Genomic DNA, 19,335 nt, shown 5'->3' on the forward strand with positions numbered 1-19,335 from the left:
AAACGACAATGACTACTTAACAGGACGTCTTTATGTCGACGGACGATTTATTATTGTAAAATTTTATCAAATTTCTCACTGCTCATTTCTATCTTTGAGTCTCCTCACGTTTATTTAAATTAAGTCTAGTTAACCAGCTAGTCAATTGATGTTAATTATATATATCAATCAGCTCATGACAAACAATACCACAAAAGTGCGGAGGTTAATCAAAGACAATTCTATTTTTTATTTATTGTACTTTATTATTATATTAAAAAGGTATATATGTATTAAAAGTACCTAAAATAAAAGTAAAAATAAAATAGACAACATCTATAGAAGCAATTATAATGTTATATTTGTTATTAAGTGGGTGTCACTACATATATCGACACGGAATCGAGTTGAAGTCAGAAAGAGAGAAAGCCATCTAGTTCGCTTTTTTGTATTATCATAGTACGAATCACTAGTCACTTTTTTCTTACTGTTTTGCCCGAATCCGCGTCGATAAATGTGGGGAAACTCTTAGTCTAAATTAACTTAATTATAACAAAAAAATGAATAAATTTCTTATTCACGAAATTGTTTGTTTAGTTTTCTTAGCGTCGACTTCACTCTTACTTTCTAGTTTTCTTTTTTCCCCACCATTGGAGCTTTCTTGCACCTGCTTCTGTTCTTTACTATTCTCACTCTGTCCATCACTATTCTCACTCTGTTCATTCTCATTCTCATTCTTGTTTTGTTTTTCCTGATCTTTACTTTGTGACTTATCATTCTGATTGTCAGATTCACTAGTTGAATTACGATTTTTGATTTTATAGTAGTTATTTTGTAACGCCTGGTTATCGGAAGAGGTATCAACCTTGAGTAGTTCCCGCAAGGCCATCGTCGCGTAACAGCTGGTTGGTAATGTCATAGAAAGTATAAGAGCCTTGTATGGACCATCTGAAAGTAAGAATATAATTTTTAATACAGTACAAGTATTTAGATCAAGGTAGAAATATTATTATTTTTTATGATAAAGCAGTTCGACAATGTAGTTCGCAATTATGTACATTTTTTTTAAATAATTTTATATCAGCATTTGTAATCAATAATTATGAATGAGTTGCTAACTTTAAAAATAATGGTAATAAGTATTGTATCATTGAGTTAATTTAATGCTATTTATTACAAATTAATATAATATGAAATGATGATGTGTTATTTCTAAATTCTTATTTTGCATCCCAACCAATATATATTTTAATACAACACAATAAATATAAGTTCAGGTGGGGACAGGAGTAACATTATGTAATGTAATAATGTAAATCATTACTTTTAAAAAGTTATAGTCCGCGCCAAACTTCTAGACCGCTCTGAAGTTGTTGCGCGCAGGTTTAGTTAGCATATACTCGGTTACGTAAGGGCACACTAAAGCAGCCATGTACCCGCGGGCGAGAGTGGACAGCGGAGGGTGCCGGGGGGATCCCGCGCTGTCTTCGTCCCGCCGATATCAGTTTGGCGCGGATTCTACTTTCGTATACTTACGTGGGCACACGTTTACATGTGTACATGTATATGTGTATGTATGTGTGGGTGACAGTGTGAGTGTGAGCTGTTTCCAGGCGGTCATGCATGTGTGTGCAGTGCATTACGCGTGCAAGGGTGTGCGTATAAGGGTGTATAACACGTACATCCGATCCCGGCTAACCTACGCGGCGCCTGCATGGTACGCGCTGGTGGCCAAATCGCACTGCAAGCGCATCCAAACGCAGCAGAACCAGGCCCTACGTACTATCGTGGGAGCCGGTCGCTACGTTAGGAATGATGCGGTGGCGCGAAACCTCAGGGTACAGTCCGTCAACTCCCACTCGGGGCAACCCCCCACCATTTATTCCGAAATTCCGCCCAACGGCGGAACATAGCACCGGGTGCAGTCGACCCCTTTAGAATTGCCCGGGTAAAGAGGACCTCGAGGCCCGTACACCCCACTCCTGGAGGCCCACATGCCACAGAGTAGGACGCCCACTTTCGTCCGTGTGCGTATTGCGCACTCACCCTCGGTCTCGGCGGTGTGCGCGCGGCCGAGCAGGCGGTCGCGGTCGGCCAGCAGCAGGTCGGCGCGCGGCTCGGCGTAGCGCGCGCGGCGCCAGCTCAGCGCGCCCGCGCGCGCCGCCAGCGAGCGGTACGCGCCCGACATGCTGAACCCCCTGCGGAAGACATCACACGTCACGGTGCATACAATCACCAAAGCCCGCTCCACATTCTCGCGAGAAAGTCACGAGAATGTGGAGCCAATACGAATCGGATTTTTGTCGCGTTCTCGCGAGAATGTGGAGCGGGCTTAACAATTTTATCGCATAGTAGACCTTTGAAATTAAATATATTTATTTTGTATAGGCCAACGGCGGCACTTACAAACAGTCAGTTACAATATTTTTCTTAAACTAATACCAGTACAGAACGCGACCTCTACTGAGAACATCCGGAAAGAAACTCAGTGAGTTTGTCTTTTTTTTAACAATAATTATTCTCTTTTTCTCCTTTTGTTTAAATGGGCGAGTAAGTAAGATGTGTTTTTCCACGCGCCACATGCGGCACGCGAACCACGCACGCCTAGTCCTATACTGTTGTCTCGAAATCAATATAATGAAAATTCTACTTATCTTATTTATTATACTAAGATTGGGCTGACTTATATTATGATTTAATTCAATTCTATTCTGTAATCTTTTGTATAAATATTTTTTTTTTAATATTAATGTCATAATAATATGACTAGATATAATTGAACTGTCAGTTTGTATAAACCACCTTATTGTACCTATATCTATTAACAAATAAACTATTTGTTTTGATTTGATAATAATCAATAGTACCACAAGTCCTACGCCTTCTACTCCCGCGGCTTCCCATTACTGAACTTTACTCAATTCTCAATATTAAAATGATTTAGTTTGTCATTCACCAAATTAGTCAAATATAGGGGAAACTGGGGACACTTGATCCTTACGGGAGACTTGGTACACTGGATTTACAGAGCTTCTGTGAACACTATATGATTTTAGTGTGGCAACATTGGTTGTCTATGATACGTTATAACTTTCTAAACTTGGTACTCTTGTTCAATTTGATATTTAAGCAGATGGCAGATGATTGTGTGTTTCGTGTCGCAGGAAAATGTTTTTCGTAAGTTTTCATTTTGATTAAATAATTGGTTAGTAAACTTATTTTGGGTAAGTAACACTTTTAAACTATTCATTATCTATGTTTTTAAACGTCTGTTTCATAGAATAGTGTTAATACTAATCGATTTTTTTTACAATATCTTTTTATAAGCACAGTATAACTAGGGTACACTTGGTACACTTTTTTATGGGAGATATGATCCCCCCGCATCAAGCATCCACTAATGTTTATTTTTGAATAATTTCAGGTTTCAATATGCCTAGAGTATATAAAACAATAGAAGGTGCAGGAAAAAAATATCAAACATAAGATTCTGTGATAATAGGAACATTAAGTAATGTTAGCTGAAAACACAGTTACTCGTATATGTGATTTATCAAAACAGTGGATATGTTGTTGTTGTTGTTTCTACTTTATCTACTAAGCAAATAAATCAATTTTAACTTTATTTTTTCATTTTGGTATCATATGAAAATGTAGGAGACTTATTTCCCTCAGGATCAAGTGTTCCAGAGGGGGGGGATCAAGTCAGACATATATATGGGACACATGGTATCATTCCCTATACAAAGTTTTCGTGGGCTGGTTACAAAATTTATAAACCGATATCATTAGCTTTTATACTTAAAATAGCCAATGAAATTCCACGTATTTCAGTACCAATATATGTAAAATCGGATCAATATTTACCAAATAATGGTCAAAAAACAAAAGGGGGGATCAAGTGTCCCCAGTTTCCCATACTGTGATAAAATTTCAAACATGCTTAAAATAATTAAAAAACTCTACATTATCTTTAATAAATAAAACAAAACTCACTTAATCTTATTCTTCATTTCCAAAGTGAGCCCATCCTTACTCAGCAACTCTTCATAGAAATCGACCATATTTGGTGGGTACTTTATAAAGTTACCCGGGAGTGGTAACACCAGATCAAATATTGTGTATGTTCCACTATCCACATCTTCTTGCGTTAAAACCTTTACCGGTATTTCTTTTTTCTTCATTTCTGTTGGTTTATCTTTTTGATCTGTGTTAGTATTGTTAGTCTCTGCATTAGTATCCATTGTACCATCTGCCTTATTACTATCCCGTTCATTTTCAGCATCAGTACTCTCTTCATTATCAGAGTCGTCTTCTTCATCATCAATTTCTTCTGTGGAGATAACATAAGTATTATAATCTAAATAAAACATTTTACATTAGATGTCACATTGATCATAGACTTCGCCTTTAATTTTTTTTATTATTTCTCATCTCATCCTCTATAATAAGTTACTAAAATACTATTCTGTACAAACTTAAACTGTCATTGTACTGCAATTGCCTTAAAAGTAGACAGACTAAAATACAAGAGAATACTTTAAAATTAGTGCATCCTTTTATATAAAGTCTAAAAAAACATCTTTTATTGTTTGTCTCTCTGCTCTGGTTCTATATTTCCACCTGATGGTAAGTTGCTACCCCGAGTAAGTTCTTACAAACGAAATTTCAGGTAGGTGTGGCTCTGGTGCCACCAGAATCGTACCACAAAGGGTCCTCTCATTTTTGCATTCAGATTGAACATAGTGTAATAATGTAAGTACGAACCGCCAGTGATAGTCTCGGCCGCCAAGCTCACCAGGTCCCCGGCGACGGGCTGTAGGCCGTGGCGCCGCAAGCGCTCCGACGCTACTTTATTCCAGATCAGTGACTGGTACGAGTGGATGTACAGCAGCCGGGCGTTACGTGGCACCTGGAAATTATGATTAACGTGAAAATTTAAAGATCATAACTTGTCACAATATACTACATTATGCTCTCACAACGGTATTAAACACAGATAAAGTTGAAATAGGTGAGGTAGTGGTGTCTCTAATGTGGAGATACGAACAGTCCGGCGACTTGAGTTATTTCAAAATTTATTATTATTACTGTCTTATGTACGAGTAAGACGTTAATAATAATAAATTTAAAGATAAACCAAATTGAATATTTTTAGGACAACGCTATACTTGACATGTTTTCAAGAGAAATATATATGCCATCAAAAACAATGCTTGTAAAAAGATCCAAGTCTCGCCATTCAGTTCTTCTACCGTAAAAAGTTTTGAGATCTATGTAAAACCAAGCCGGTAAATGTATGCAGTCCCTACTTAAGGGACCTTCTGTCTTAAGGTATTATCTCACTATCTAACCTAACAACATCTCATGGGACCATACCAATATTAAAAATCTTTTATGTTCTAAATAAATTAACGTGGCAATCGTACTGCAAGTCACATTATGTTTTCATCTTATCATATCGCATCACACGGTAACATTCGTACGATTGCCACGTCAATTTATTTAGAACATAAAAGATTTTTAATATTGGTATGGTCCCATGAGATGTTGTTAGGTTAGATAGTGAGATAATACCTTAAGACAGAAGGTCCCTTAAGTAGGGACTGCATACATTTACCGGCTTGGTTTTACATAGATCTCAAAACTTTTTACGGTAGAAGAACTGAATGGCGAGACTTGGATCTTTTTACAAGCATTGTTTTTGATGGCATCTCATTCCTTTTTGTAGATATTTCTACTCTTTTCCTTTCCGGTACCTTCTACTAGTTGAATCTCAACAACAGATTTTTTAAAGCCAATTAAATTTTTGTAGTTAGTCTTTGTAGTTATGTAAATAATCTTGCCATTCATCATCACTTTCATTCGAACATGACAATAAATTAAATCTAAAAAAGTTACTATTTTGACAACTGAAATTATTCCCATTGTCCTCAGGAAAAAACATATCTACTGATTGTGATTTATTTATTTATTGTGATTTAACGTGTCTTCGTATTAAATAATCGACATCCCTTACTTTCTTCTGAATATCCGACAAAAATCATTGGTAATCTTTCACTGACTTCGTCGGACTCCGGTTTTTTATATAAACCACAGTATTTACTGCTCTTGCTCAAATTCGGTTCAATTTATAATATACTTCTGACTTCTGAAATGAAATTAAATGAAATGTTTATTTAATAATGATAACATTCGTTTTAAACTTCTCGCATTTACAATAATAGTTCTGTTAGCTGTTTCAACCACAACAATTTGTTTAGGGGTATATAGCATCGACTTCTGATGTAGAATTCCATTTATTGATAAGAAAATATTGAAAGCTCTATTACAAAATTTCGTTCATCCATCTGATCTCATACATTTGTTCGACTTGCTAGTACCCATTTCAACACTTTATATTTTTGAAATTTCGTAAATACTCACTCTTATATTTGAGAAAATAAACATGTGTCATTCGTGAATAATAGTCGATAAATAATAACATGTACTCGTACCTTGAACCGTTGAGTGAAGTAGCTTCCATGGGACCACATAAATCTGTATGTACGATCTCCAGTATATCGTTCGTTCGCGTTCAGAGGTTTGGAAATGGTTTCTTACTAGTCGTGATATCCGTCGTAATGTTCACATCATCAAGCCCGGTCATAATATTCTTATATTCCGGATTAATATGGGCTAGTCTTCTATGCCAATATTTATTTGACATTGTCAAATATCATATCGGTGATTTGACAAATTGTTTAAATTTATATATACCATGTACGTTGTGGCCAGTTGCGATGATGTTATCCATAGAGTTACTAATAGTGCAACCGTTTTTCAAGAAATTAACAGTAAATCCTTTTTCAATAAGTTTACTCACCGCTAACAAATTCATACTTAAATTATTAGTCTGCATTTGTCTTTTGCATTCAACTGTAGTTATTTTTAGAATTATTATTTGCAGAGTATATTAATAATACATATTTTCAGCTAGACTATATTTTTATTCACTTCTATTTAAAACGTAACTCACCGTACAATATAATTTGATATATATATATATATATTATAGATTACAAATAATTTATATTAAAAAGGTTTCTTATAATAGTTTCCACGTTTTTTCCGGGTAGGTATTACCACAAAATAAAAACTAACAGAAGTCAATCTTCATACAAAGTGGGCTGGAGTAACGCACACATAGACACCACTTACCGACTAGTTATCTCGGGGGGACTCGACTCGACTCGTGCGCGACTGTCAGTTCATTTCTTACACGCATTTGTAACTGTTTTGTACAAGCAATGGAGCAAAAAAATACCCTAATTGTGCAATGGACGGTTGTTTAAATTCAACATTAAACTGTGGATTTTCGTTTTTTTTATAGCTATCAATTATCAAGCCACTAGGAGCTGATATTTTTGGTGATCATGGCAAGAATATGTTATAAAGTGGCTATCTAAGCTCGATTTATATAACAGTTTCCTATTTCGAATCACTTGAAATGAATATAACTAATTTTTTGTAATATTGCGTTGAAATGTTAGGTACCTAATATTACGTAAGTTGAAAACATGATTTTTTGTTCGTATATATATTGGTTTGCCTTTAATGCCATTTGGTAGGTTTAGGTCTAAAACGGATAGGGCAAAAGGAATTGTGTAATTAGGGTAATCCTTTTAGAAGTTATTAGGGATTTTCCATTGTGAACATTGTAAATTTTTATATGTAAGCTTATTTTCATAGACATTTATTTATGCGCAATAAGGCCGAAATTTGCCTAAACACTTGTTTCCTTGGAAACAAACTTATTATTATTTTATAATACGGTGACAGTTGCTTTACCTCACGACAGTTATTGTATTTTGTGTATGTTGCCGTTAGATTGTAGAATACGTTAGCATACACATTAACTAGGCAGTCTTAAGATTAGCTAGAAAATATGCAGATTAACTATGTAGTTAAAATTTGAAACATCTTTTCAGACTTGTTCTTAGGACTAAAACACATGCCTTTTTACGACACGACGACGTAGTGTGATACATAGCGACATCGTGCCGCAAAGCGATATTGTTTCGTGAAAATATACAAAGTTTGTCGTAAATTCATGACACGACGACGCATCATAGCATGCATGGGTCGACGTCAAGGGGTAAAAATTGATACAATCTTCGTTTTGTACTTTAGGTAATGGACAAGCTAATCTGCGTTTTAACTGATTTAGGCACATTAGCCGTAACATCTAGTTTTCTTCTTATGACATTTGTCAGAAATTCGGAATGTTTTTGATATAAAGAGTAAAAACGGAACCCTATTTCTAAGCTGTCCGTTTGTCTGTCTGACATAGAGCTCTATTTCTGGATCCTTAATAGATAGAAACTTAAATTTTTTTACGGCATATATATAATGGTGGCCGCTTTAACAACAAGTAATAAAAGTAAAAATAAAAACTTTCAAATAAAGGAGAGTTGCCATACAAAGACCTTCTTTTTCTTTATGAAGAGGAGGAAACCTTCAAAAGGTACTCAACGACGTGGGAGTGACGCCGGGTTATGTGGGACTTTAGCCGCACTAAAATCCTTCGGTGGCCGTCCTCAACGTTTGTCGGAGAACTCCGGGATCTCCGACTGAACGCAACCGAAGTCCTCTAAGCGCGATGCCTCGATCGAGCTCTGCGTTGGGAGAACAGTTTTCGCTCCTCCTAAACTATCCGGTGTTTTTTTTTTTTTTTTTATAATTAAGAGTAGCAGACGAGCATGCAGTCCACCTGATGGTAAGTGGCTACTGCCGCCCATGGACATCTGTAATCAACCCCAGATAAGATAAAATATTCCTATCTGAGGTCGGCCACGGATGCGCCGCTACCCCTGAGGACTAAGCTGAAACGCCTCGGAAAAGTCTGTCTCCCTTACCACACCCTTCAACCGGAACACAGCAACTCCTAACACTGCTGTTATTAGGTAGAAATAGGTGTGGCGTTGGTGCCACCGGAGTCGAACCACAAAGGGTTCTATCACCTTCAAACACTTTGTTCACGACGGTATGCGACTACACATACCGCCGTCCTTCCCGCGGTCACTTATTGGACGGTTCGAGCTCCCTCTTGCCACTCCCAACTCCGGAAGCCCCCTTTTAGTCGCTTTTTACGACAGGCACGGGATATCGAAGCCCTTTTTTAGTCCAGGAACTACAGGGACAAATATATAAGGACCTGCTATTTTTTGGCGTTTTTCATTTTATCTATTGAACCGTAATAGATGTTACAGTTGAAATGTTCACAATGCATTATATGGCTGCTATAATATCAATTAGTAAAAATAAAAATAAAATAAACAAATGTTTTTGTGGTACGGAACCCTCAGTGTACGAGTTCGATTCGCACTTCACCCATTATTTGAATTGAATTTAAATTGAAGTTGGAATTGAAAACGTCTTTTGTCTCGAGAATAAAAACAATTGACGTCGCCTATAATAGTAGGGGAGCCCAAGACGGGATTTCGAGAGTGACTCGAACGCGGCAGATTAAGATATGGGAGATACCTTACATCCTATAGAGTATCTTAAACTATCCATTTGGGGGGTTCAACCAGGGAAGTCCATCAGACTATTAATAAAAAATTGTATTATCTATAGTAGCTTAATTACATTCTGAAAACAATAAATTTATAATCTGATGATTTGAGGGCGGCGTTAGGGAGTAATAAGGTTGCAAAAAAATCTATACCTGGACATACTCGAGTGCGGTAATTTTTTTAATATAAAGGAAATAATGCTAGAAAATATGCACTATCTGATAGCGTCATTTATTAGCTTGGATCCCTGGAAAGTAATGGTGTATAACAAACTAAAGGAAAAGGCAAATTTTATGGAAAATACATTATTCTTCATACATTCTCATTCTATTTTTTTTTCAAATCGTCAGTATAAAAAACTCCTCCACTAAATCGTCAGATGAAGGGTTATGATAAGTAAAACATCAGTTGGAATTTCCTGTATAATAATCTTATCCTGTATAATAATCTTCGAAGAGTCACTGACAGTCTTTCGAATCGAATCGTCAGTTTTTCGAATGGGCGACTCATCTGAGGTAGCTTCATATCCCCTTTGAAAATCTAATGCGCTGGTTACTTTTTTTTCCATTTTTACCTCTCGTATGACTGTCCCAAACCAGCAGATAAACATATTTCCGGCATCAGAGATATATACTCTATCACTAACCTGCCGCGCCTTGAGTATGTCTGACTCTGCTTTTAACATCTTTCGAATCATCTAGACACTATTCCCACGGTGAATCGAAAAATATCACACAACCTTTTCTTCACTCTAACGTGTAATCTACACAATCGTATAGGACCTATCGGCGCTCGAGTTTCTACCCATTTAACATCATCGGCTCCCCTACTACTCTTACATTTCGCGGACAGAAACACAGATTCATTAACTGCAAATGTAACTTTGTCATCCTATATAACTTATATAGGATACAAAGTTATTTAATGTAGTTGGTGTATCTAGATAACTGGACAGAAATTGCAAAATATTTTAGTTTTCCCATGAGTTATATACTAAACACTAATTGTATTCTCAATTTCAACCTTCTATGTCTGCTAGAAGTGCCTTAAACTTTTGATGATCGGTCAGTCAGTGAGTGAGTGACAAAATTACGAACTTTGACTACTTGTAATTCTTAAACTACTGGTTCAAATTTAATGAAATTTGAAATATACCGTGTCTACACAATGCTTGCTTGGCTCCTGAAAATTCAGGCTTCTAGCTTCATATGCAACGAAGTTACAGGAGGTCGAAAATGGGCCGAATTGCTTCGAGAAAAGTATGCTACGGCCGTGCCGCTTTTTTTGGCTTTGGCTCGACTTGGCGGAGGCACTGCCGTGCCTCCAGATATTTTTATTTTTAAAATTTTCTCATATACACCTATGAGCGTCGCTATTAAATTATCCCTAGTGATGTTTTTTCTTATTCTATTAAACGATCAATCTTTTAATCTCACCCTATTGATAGCGCCGACCAGGTCCTTAGGGTTCTCAGCCAAGTACTTGATGAGGCGTAGTTCGTTTGGAAACCGGCTGATGTTCCGCGGACACAGTCGCCAGGCGGCTTCGGCGCCCGCCGTGTGAAAGGCTTGTAGAGCAGCTTGTAATGGACCCTCGCGCTCCTCTAGGATCGCGTTTATTGCCTGCAAGTAGAGTTTGAGGTTATTTACAAAAAAGTTATGTAAACAACAACAAAACAACTCGGTTTATGCGGAAAACATACAGAACAAAAATTGTTTATCTTTTCATCGTCTGAAACATTTTTCTCTAACGTTCATGTTTGTTGCAATAAACGCGAAAAACAATTAAAAAAATCATTTTTCAGCTATTTTTCCAGCTAGAACTAGTATCAAGGCCGAAAACAGTCGCCCCACATTCTTCTATTTTTTTAACTACGCAAATTATAAAGAAATCTTGGATACAGATATTTCACCAGTGGAATGGGCAACTGTCAAAGAAAATTAGACAAATATCATTGTTTGACTTTGAAATTGGACAATGATATTTGATGGGTGGAATACCACCCTTAGGGACACATCATTGCCTTTAACACATGGAACATGTGGGGCCACATGTTCCACTACGGAGCAATCCTCGCTAAATATAGGCACTAAACAGTCTCCAATATACCTCACGCAAGTCCCCCTGGAATAGCTTGAGGCCGATGGAGTATGTCGGCGTTTGGACGCGAGTGCCGAAGCGCTGCAGCCCGTAGTAGTTGATGAAGCCGTCGCGCTTCAGCAGCTCGCACGCCGCGTCCACACACTCGTCAGACGCCGTCACGTTGCGCAGCACTATGTTGAATCTGCATAGATTAGTAAAGATTACTCACTCCTAACATGAAAATGTAACCAGTTTTGACAACTGAAATTGTCACTGTCATCTACTTTCATGTTTGAAAAATATTAAAAAAATTACAACACATGAAATATTAAAACTATAGCAGTATATACTTACAAAAGTAGAACAAAACCCTCTATACTTATTAATAATCAATTATCATACATTGAAGCCTTAGAGACAGCTGTCGTTAGGCAACAAAATAAACATTGACAAATGCTGATAGATGTTAGTACATTTTAGTAGATAGACATCCTTATTATGCACCATTTCCAGAGTAGTGTTTCACAAAGTATCTGTATGTGTGTATTCCCCAGTCACATGCTAACTGTCAATGTTGTTGTGCACTTACTCCGTTCCTTATCGCGACGAAGTCGCTTATCGCGCGTTGCGAAAGGGGGCTAGACGAAAAAAATTAAGACCAAAAGTTTTGTCACTTTTTGCTATAGTTGTAAGCCGTGCGGCGTGCGCGTGTTTCTCTGTCTGTCTCTCTCTCACTCTCTCTCTGGGCCAGCTCGCGCAGGTCGCGCGGGCGGCAATGTGTCGGTGCGTGCGGTCACCTGTTGCCGCGCAGCATGCCGAGGCGCAGGCCGGCCGCGTGGAAGCTGTAGTTGCCGACGGCCAGCTCGCGCAGGTCGCGCGGGCGGCAATGTGTCGGTGCGTGCGGTCACCTGTTGCCGCGCAGCATGCCGAGGCGCAGGCCGGCCGCGTGGAAGCTGTAGTTGCCGACGGCCAGCTCGCGCAGGTCGCGCGGGCGGCAATGTGTCGGTGCGTGCGGTCACCTGTTGCCGCGCAGCATGCCGAGGCGCAGGCCGGCCGCGTGGAAGCTGTAGTTGCCGACGGCCAGCTCGCGCAGGTCGCGCGGGCGGCAATGTGTCGGTGCGTGCGGTCACCTGTTGCCGCGCAGCATGCCGAGGCGCAGGCCGGCCGCGTGGAAGCTGTAGTTGCCGACGGCCAGCTCGCGCAGGTCGCGCGGGCGGCAATGTGTCGGTGCGTGCGGTCACCTGTTGCCGCGCAGCATGCCGAGGCGCAGGCCGGCCGCGTGGAAGCTGTAGTTGCCGACGGCCAGCTCGCGCAGGTCGCGCGGGCGGCAATGTGTCGGTGCGTGCGGTCACCTGTTGCCGCGCAGCATGCCGAGGCGCAGGCCGGCCGCGTGGAAGCTGTAGTTGCCGACGGCCAGCTCGCGCAGGTCGCGCGCGGCGGCGGCGATGCGCGCCGGCTCCACCTTGCGCAGGCTGAACCACTGCGACGTCTTCGCGCGGCGGTCCTTCGTGCCCGCGTACCCCAGCATCGATGGCTTCAAGCTGTAAATGATAAACACGAAACACATGTATCGTCTGATAGTGTAACAAGTGTAGTGAGAAGACTTTATTAACTACTACACTGTTTTATACATATCTACCACATATAAGGTCTGTAATATACATTTTTTTTTTATTTTAGTTTAACCTAACGATTAGGCAGACGTGCTACCTGATGGAAAGTAGTCAACACCGCCTATGGACATTTGCAACAACAGGGGAGTCGCCAATGCATCGCCGGCTTTGTATGAGAGCAATTTTTGCACCTTTTTTGAAGAGCCCCATGTCATAGCGCTCCGGGAATACCTCAGGAGGAAGTTCATTCCACATCTTACACGTCCGCGGCAAGAACGTCCGTGCAAACCGAACCGTGGAGGACCGCCACAAGTCCTTCATCAGTCCTTCTTCATGGAACTTCATCCTTCGGCGAGTGGTGCGATGGAGGAATGGTGATGTAGGCACCAGGTCAAATAGTTCCTCGGAACACCCACCATTGTAAAGCCGGTAGAACACACAGAGGGAGCCTATGTCCCTCCGCAAACTCAAAGGTTCTAACCTATATGCTGAGAGCCATAAAGATTTTGTAGTTCGAAAACATACTTAAATCATATGGTGTTTCAGTTTGAAGAATATAATAAACCAAACACAAACCAAAACTGCCTATGGACATTATCAAAAGAAAGAAATGCAACTTTAATTCTAATCAGAGGTAAAATAATTTTTATATCACGGCGTGCGTAAATTGACGTTTTACGCACGCTTCGCGTGCGCAAAACCCCCATTTCCGACCCCGTAATATAAAATTTTATACAACACGCGGACGAAAAATGTTTTTCTGACTCGTGTGATTGCAGTCCTCGCCTGCGGCTCGGCCTGCAAACTCACACTTGTCAGAAAAAAATTTTTCGTCCTCGTATTGTAATGTACTATTACCCAACTGTGCAAATTCTATAACCCAAATTGCTTAACTCGTTTCAATATATGAGTTGTTAACATAATAATATGTAAATTATGTCACTAACAAAGGCTCTTGTTCTCTAGTTATAAATTGCCCTTAATGACTGACATGTTGGTAAATAAGTACAAACTTTAGATGCAGTCGCTCTGCCAGTCGAGCTGCCACCTCCATAGTATCGCAGTTTTCCTTATGAACTATGAAGTGGACATATTCTTCCGGCCACAACCACTTCACTCGCTGGTCAATTCGCACTGAAATTGTAACAGAAAAAATAGATTTTAATAAGAACAAGGTCTTATTTTGAATATTTAATAGGTTTTAATATGACATCTTCACGATAGAAGTATAATTTATAGCAACGACTCTAAGCATTTATAATGTATATACTTTATATCCTAAAAAACAAATTAGCTTTGAAGATTTTTTTAACACATTCTGTCATACAAATAATGAGAAAGACATAAAAAATTTCAACAGAGCAGCAAAAATTCAACTGATTGAATTGTTTAGTTTATTACAACAATAAATAATTTCTTATCCTTACCTCCTCTCCTAAACTTCTCAAAGCAAACATACTTCTTGCCATCAACAGTGACAGTGCTGCCAACAATACCCTGACCAAATGCCTTCTTCACTGCATCGTGGATCTTGGTCCTATGTTCCTTGGGCATACCTGTCACATCTATCTGTAATAAACAATATCCTATTATAGCAACTGTAGACACAATCTAGTATTAAACTAAAAAGACACAGTCTGAAGTAGTATTAAACTAAAAAGTAATGTTATCAATTTTCAAAATACATTAAAGTAGTTAATATTCAATGGTTATATCAAAATTGTTACATTAGTTTTAACAAAATTTTAATTACATATAAAATTACATCTATATCACAATTGCTGTCCCTGGGATGGGTTCCCAGAATGCTGGCAAGAATAGCTCATTGAATAATGAGGCTAATTTGCTTCCCCAAGATATACTTGCTGCTCCTCTGCCTCTGCCTGCTCTCTGGTCAATTGTTCTCATGTTGTATGATAATGCATATTGAGTATTTAACTTTTAGTTAAAGCAAATTAATTATAATGCAAACAAACCTGAACTTTATCAGTCAGGGGCGTTTTAGCCACAGCCAACTTGTTGATATTATCCCAGGTTTCTATTGGCAAGATCTCCAGATTGTACTTATTTAGGACCAACTCCTCATCTTCATCAATATCCTTCTCCTTGGGCAGCTCAGGAGGTTTCATGTCTGTGAGTATTGCTATCTCCCCTTTCAGGTTGATTTCTGATACTTGGAAATCTGAATACCTGCCCAAATATACAAAATAGTCCTTAAATAAAGAAAGGTAGTTGACATGACAACTTAGACCTAATAATTCAAGAGATATAATTGAAAATAAGGAGCGTTATGATATTCAGCATTAATAAACATACCTTGATTTAATAATTCCATTAAATCCTTCATGATTGTTCATATATTCCGTTACTCCGATCTCTTCCTCCGACAATCTTTTCGTCGGAAAATCCCTCTTAATATAATTCGGCTTCGGGTTGTGTTGAAAGCTTCTCCCGAAACTTTTAGGGTTAGGGTTCTTATCAAAGAAATCATTTCGAGAGGACCCAAACTGTCCATTGTTACCCCAGCCTCCTCTGCCGCGAAAATATCCCCCTCTGGAACGGTTTCCGCGATTACCGCGGTTACCCCGCCATGGTCGCCGGTTATTCATTATTTGAACTAGGTATTCAGTCAGCAATTATATCACAAGTGTTATACTGTTATATTACAAAATAATATACTTTTATATCGGCCAACGAGTGAAGCTCCCACGGGATACAAGTACAACACTTATACAGTATACACCGCAAGTCCGGTGCGGTATTTTCTTTCTTAAATAATACGTGATTTCCTATCACAGTAAGTCAAGAAATTCTTAAGTTTCTACACGACTATGGATTTGGAAATAATTAAACACCGGCATGAGACGCACCAATATGTTTAAATTTCTATTTATATTGATATGGAATTAACTCATAAATCCTGGTTGACATTTAGCGACATGCGCTTATCCATGCAGAGTTTGAAGTTTGACACGACAACCAGGCGTAATTATTGTCAGACAATGACATTGACAGTAATAAGAAACAACACCAACAATCAAAGAGTCAAAGTGTATTAGTTAAACAGCCACAATACTTCTTTTCCTCGACAATTAAATAGGTGGGTTTTTCTACTATTTTTTTTTCTTTCTTTTTTCTACTAATACCTTTCCTAGTACTAGTAACTTTCTGAAAACCACTACACGCACAGAAAAGTTTGTGGAACTATAAGTCATAGTTCATATAATCAATGCCTGACGACTTATGCACGTACACGTGAAGTGTGCGCCTCGGGGGCCAGCGACCATTGTCATAAGTTACTACTCTTTTTCCTATATGTAGTACTATACTCTTTGGTCATAACATCCCAATATCATGGCCACCTTCCCCAGTGGTCTTGTAGGCGACGCACTATTTGCTTATTTATATTATTATTTTAGCGCAGAAGGTTTTAATGTATTTTTCTTTTAATACGTTCTTATGTATATTGTTTTTTTCTATGTCATTCCTTCCTTAAAACGTTGTCATTAAATTTTCATCGGTTCTTCTGGCTTTTTCTATTCATGTTCCTCAAATTCCACTAAACCCTACTTTTCTACATGCCTATCACCTATAGGTCTTTTATCTATTATCGATTGAAAATGAATCGATACTAGCGCCATCTTGCGAATATTTCAAAGTGAATTCGAAAAAAAGAAAACTACTGGTTTACTGTACAATAAACTATAGTATTTGTTATTCCCTATTATTTCGCTATAAATATATTTTGTTCAAAATATCCGTATTTACTAGGCAATATTTTGTGAGCACTAGTAAATATCCGTATTTACTAGTGCTCACAAAAATCTTTATAAATGTATTTAAAAAGAAGATGGTACTTTTGTAATGATTTAATCTTAAAATGCATTTCATAATTTTTACTCCCATTGATTGAAAGTTTACAAATATTTAATAAAAATTATATTTCATATAAAACAGAGAAATAATAATAATAGAAAATATATAGAAGTACAGGTTGAAATAAATAAATTATGGAAAATGAAGTTTTACTGTAGTCCTTATAGTTGTTTTGACCAGTACAGATTTATTCCAAAGCAACTATTCCACAACCTTAAAGCAATTGAACTCCCAAAATTCACTTATCTTGTATTACAAAAAGCGGCAATACTGAATAGACGTCGAATAGTCAGAAAATTTCTCCTATTAAACAGTGATAATGACACCTTAATAACATTACACACATCACACCCAACACTATCAACCTGAAGGTACACTTGGCTGAGCCTGTGTTACTTGTGGTAAGTCCAGACAAAAAAAGATATACAAAAACATAATAATGAAATAAAACATCATGGGAAATGAAATAAAAAATACACAAATTCATAAGGAAGCTAAATATACTTTCTTGTTCATTAAAAAATATGAAAATTAGTCCACTTTGATTACAGAGTAAATGGCCTCAGAATATGAATAACAAAATCAATCTTATGTAATAATATGGAATAAATTATATTTTTTCAACCAATAGGAGTCAACTTTTCTGATTAAGATAATTTAAATATTTACTTGCATGTGATGAATGTAACAAATGATTTAAGTACTCTGAACCTATTTAATAATAAAAATATATATATAGCCAATCATCCTCAAAGTTAGTGAAGAATATGGCAACAATATGCTTTTACATGTCAGATAAAATATTTTTTTTTTATAACAACATCTTACTTCATAATAGGCAATTGAAAAATTAAAACAAGTATGATAATGAATAACAGACCTGACAAACATTAACAGATATAAATATCTATTACTCATTATCATTATTAAAGATAACAATAGCGCCTGCTTAAGTTGCTGATATCAATCAATATTCTTGAGATCCTGCACCACCATAGGTTGTGTCATGTTTATCCTGAGGTTTGTGAGTTTTTCTTGGCAATAACTGGGGTTCAATCTTCGGGAGGACTCCACCTTGAGAGATAGTTACACCATCAAGCATTCTATTGAGCTCATAATCATTCTTCACTGCTAGCATTATATGACGAGGAGATATCCTGAAAAAGGAATACATATATATTATACATAAATATATTTTTAAAATTCAATAGAACCAATCTGTACAAGTAATAAAATTAACGCAAATAACATTGCTACAATAATGTAATAATAATAAAACCTCTTTTATGTGTCTCTACAAAATCAATAAGTCTGAATTAAATGAAATAGGTCTTTCAGACAATAATTAAGTGGTAAGTAGGCAGAAATGTTATTTAACACCAGTAGCTATTCTTATCCTTGACATATACAAGGTATGAGAGTAGTAACTTGTAACTCATATATACATAATACTTGTACCTATAAGTAATAAAAGTTATAGGTGAATGAAAAATAAAATCATTGTGTAACTTACTAATTCAATTACAACTTCCTAATAATCACATAGACATATTAGTTACATAAGAGAATCATTAAACGGGGCAAATTAAGAAAACAAATAAATTCAGTACATTCTGTTTGTTAACTCACACTAATCACCAACTTACCTAATTTTGCCGTTATCTTCTGCAGCTTTAGCTGCTAGCTCTAATATCTCAGCAGAAAGGTACTCAAGTACGGCAGTGAGGTACACAGCAGATCCTCCGCCGACCCGAGGTGCGTAGTTTCCCTTACGGAGAATCCTATGTATTCTGCCCACTGGAAACTGAAGCCCAGCGCGGCTGCTCCTAGACTTCACTTTAGCACGATTTTTTTTACCTAAAAATAAGGATATTTTTTCATAGATTTCATTGAACATCATGAAATAGTTTTATAGTATTTTTTGAAAATCAACCTACCTATTCCACGTCCCGACATGGCTATTGAATTGAAAATTAATAATACAAGCACTAAATATTCTTATGAACTTGGTTTGTCAAACACAATCCACTTTCAGTTGAAGAAGTACTATTTTACTTTACACAAAACCCACAACGTTTGTTTTTCAACTGTTCCAATCCAAACTTCCAATAATTTTGTTTTTGACAGTTTGACAAAGAAAAGCGCGCCAAACAAAGACTGATTTTTAAAAATATTTTTTTAATGTCTTGGGTACTTGTCTTTTAGCCTGTTTTTATTAACTGCAAATA

The 19,335-nt window shown here is 37.5% G+C and overlaps 2 protein-coding genes across 2 annotated transcripts; both read right to left on the reverse strand.

Moving 5' to 3' along the window:
* Positions 1–219: 219 nt before the first annotated feature.
* On the reverse strand, positions 220–16,189 carry LOC140751035 (pseudouridylate synthase 7 homolog). Its single transcript, XM_073084847.1, has 11 exons — positions 15,548–16,189; positions 15,208–15,421; positions 14,659–14,800; positions 14,245–14,365; positions 12,971–13,159; positions 11,646–11,820; positions 10,973–11,158; positions 4,747–4,891; positions 3,976–4,312; positions 2,026–2,177; positions 220–927 (listed from the first exon to the last, which is right to left on the reverse strand). The coding sequence occupies exons 1-11, from the start codon at positions 15,838–15,840 to the stop codon at positions 557–559; spliced, it is 2,325 nt and encodes a 774-aa protein (XP_072940948.1). The 5' UTR covers positions 15,841–16,189; the 3' UTR covers positions 220–556.
* Positions 16,190–17,589: 1,400 nt separating this feature from the next.
* H2ax-l (histone H2AX-like protein) lies at positions 17,590–19,236 on the reverse strand. Its single transcript, XM_073084550.1, has 3 exons — positions 19,045–19,236; positions 18,754–18,964; positions 17,590–18,264 (listed from the first exon to the last, which is right to left on the reverse strand). Exons 1-3 carry the CDS (start codon positions 19,061–19,063, stop codon positions 18,075–18,077), a joined length of 420 nt encoding a protein of 139 aa, XP_072940651.1. The 5' UTR covers positions 19,064–19,236; the 3' UTR covers positions 17,590–18,074.
* Between the last annotated feature and the right edge of the window lie 99 nt (positions 19,237–19,335).

The sequence above is a fragment of the Epargyreus clarus genome, unplaced genomic scaffold (assembly GCF_041222505.1).
Source record: "Epargyreus clarus isolate Ecla_fem2 unplaced genomic scaffold, WU_Ecla_fem_2.2 ptg000021l, whole genome shotgun sequence".
NCBI lineage: Eukaryota > Metazoa > Arthropoda > Insecta > Lepidoptera > Hesperiidae > Epargyreus > Epargyreus clarus.

Coding starts and splice junctions, on each gene's coding strand:
- LOC140751035 (XM_073084847.1), bottom strand. CDS start 15,840: ATGAATAACCGGCGACCATGGCGGGGTAACCGCGGTAATCGCGGAAAC. Junction 15,422..15,547: donor AATGGAATTATTAAATCAAG/GTATGTTTATTA, acceptor ATATTTGGGCAG/GTATTCAGATTTCCAAGTAT. Junction 11,159..11,645: donor TCCAGGGGGACTTGCGTGAG/GTATATTGGAGA, acceptor CTCTACTTGCAG/GCAATAAACGCGATCCTAGA.
- H2ax-l (XM_073084550.1), bottom strand. Junction 18,265..18,753: donor GAAGATAACGGCAAAATTAG/GTAAGTTGGTGA, acceptor TTCCTTTTTCAG/GATATCTCCTCGTCATATAA.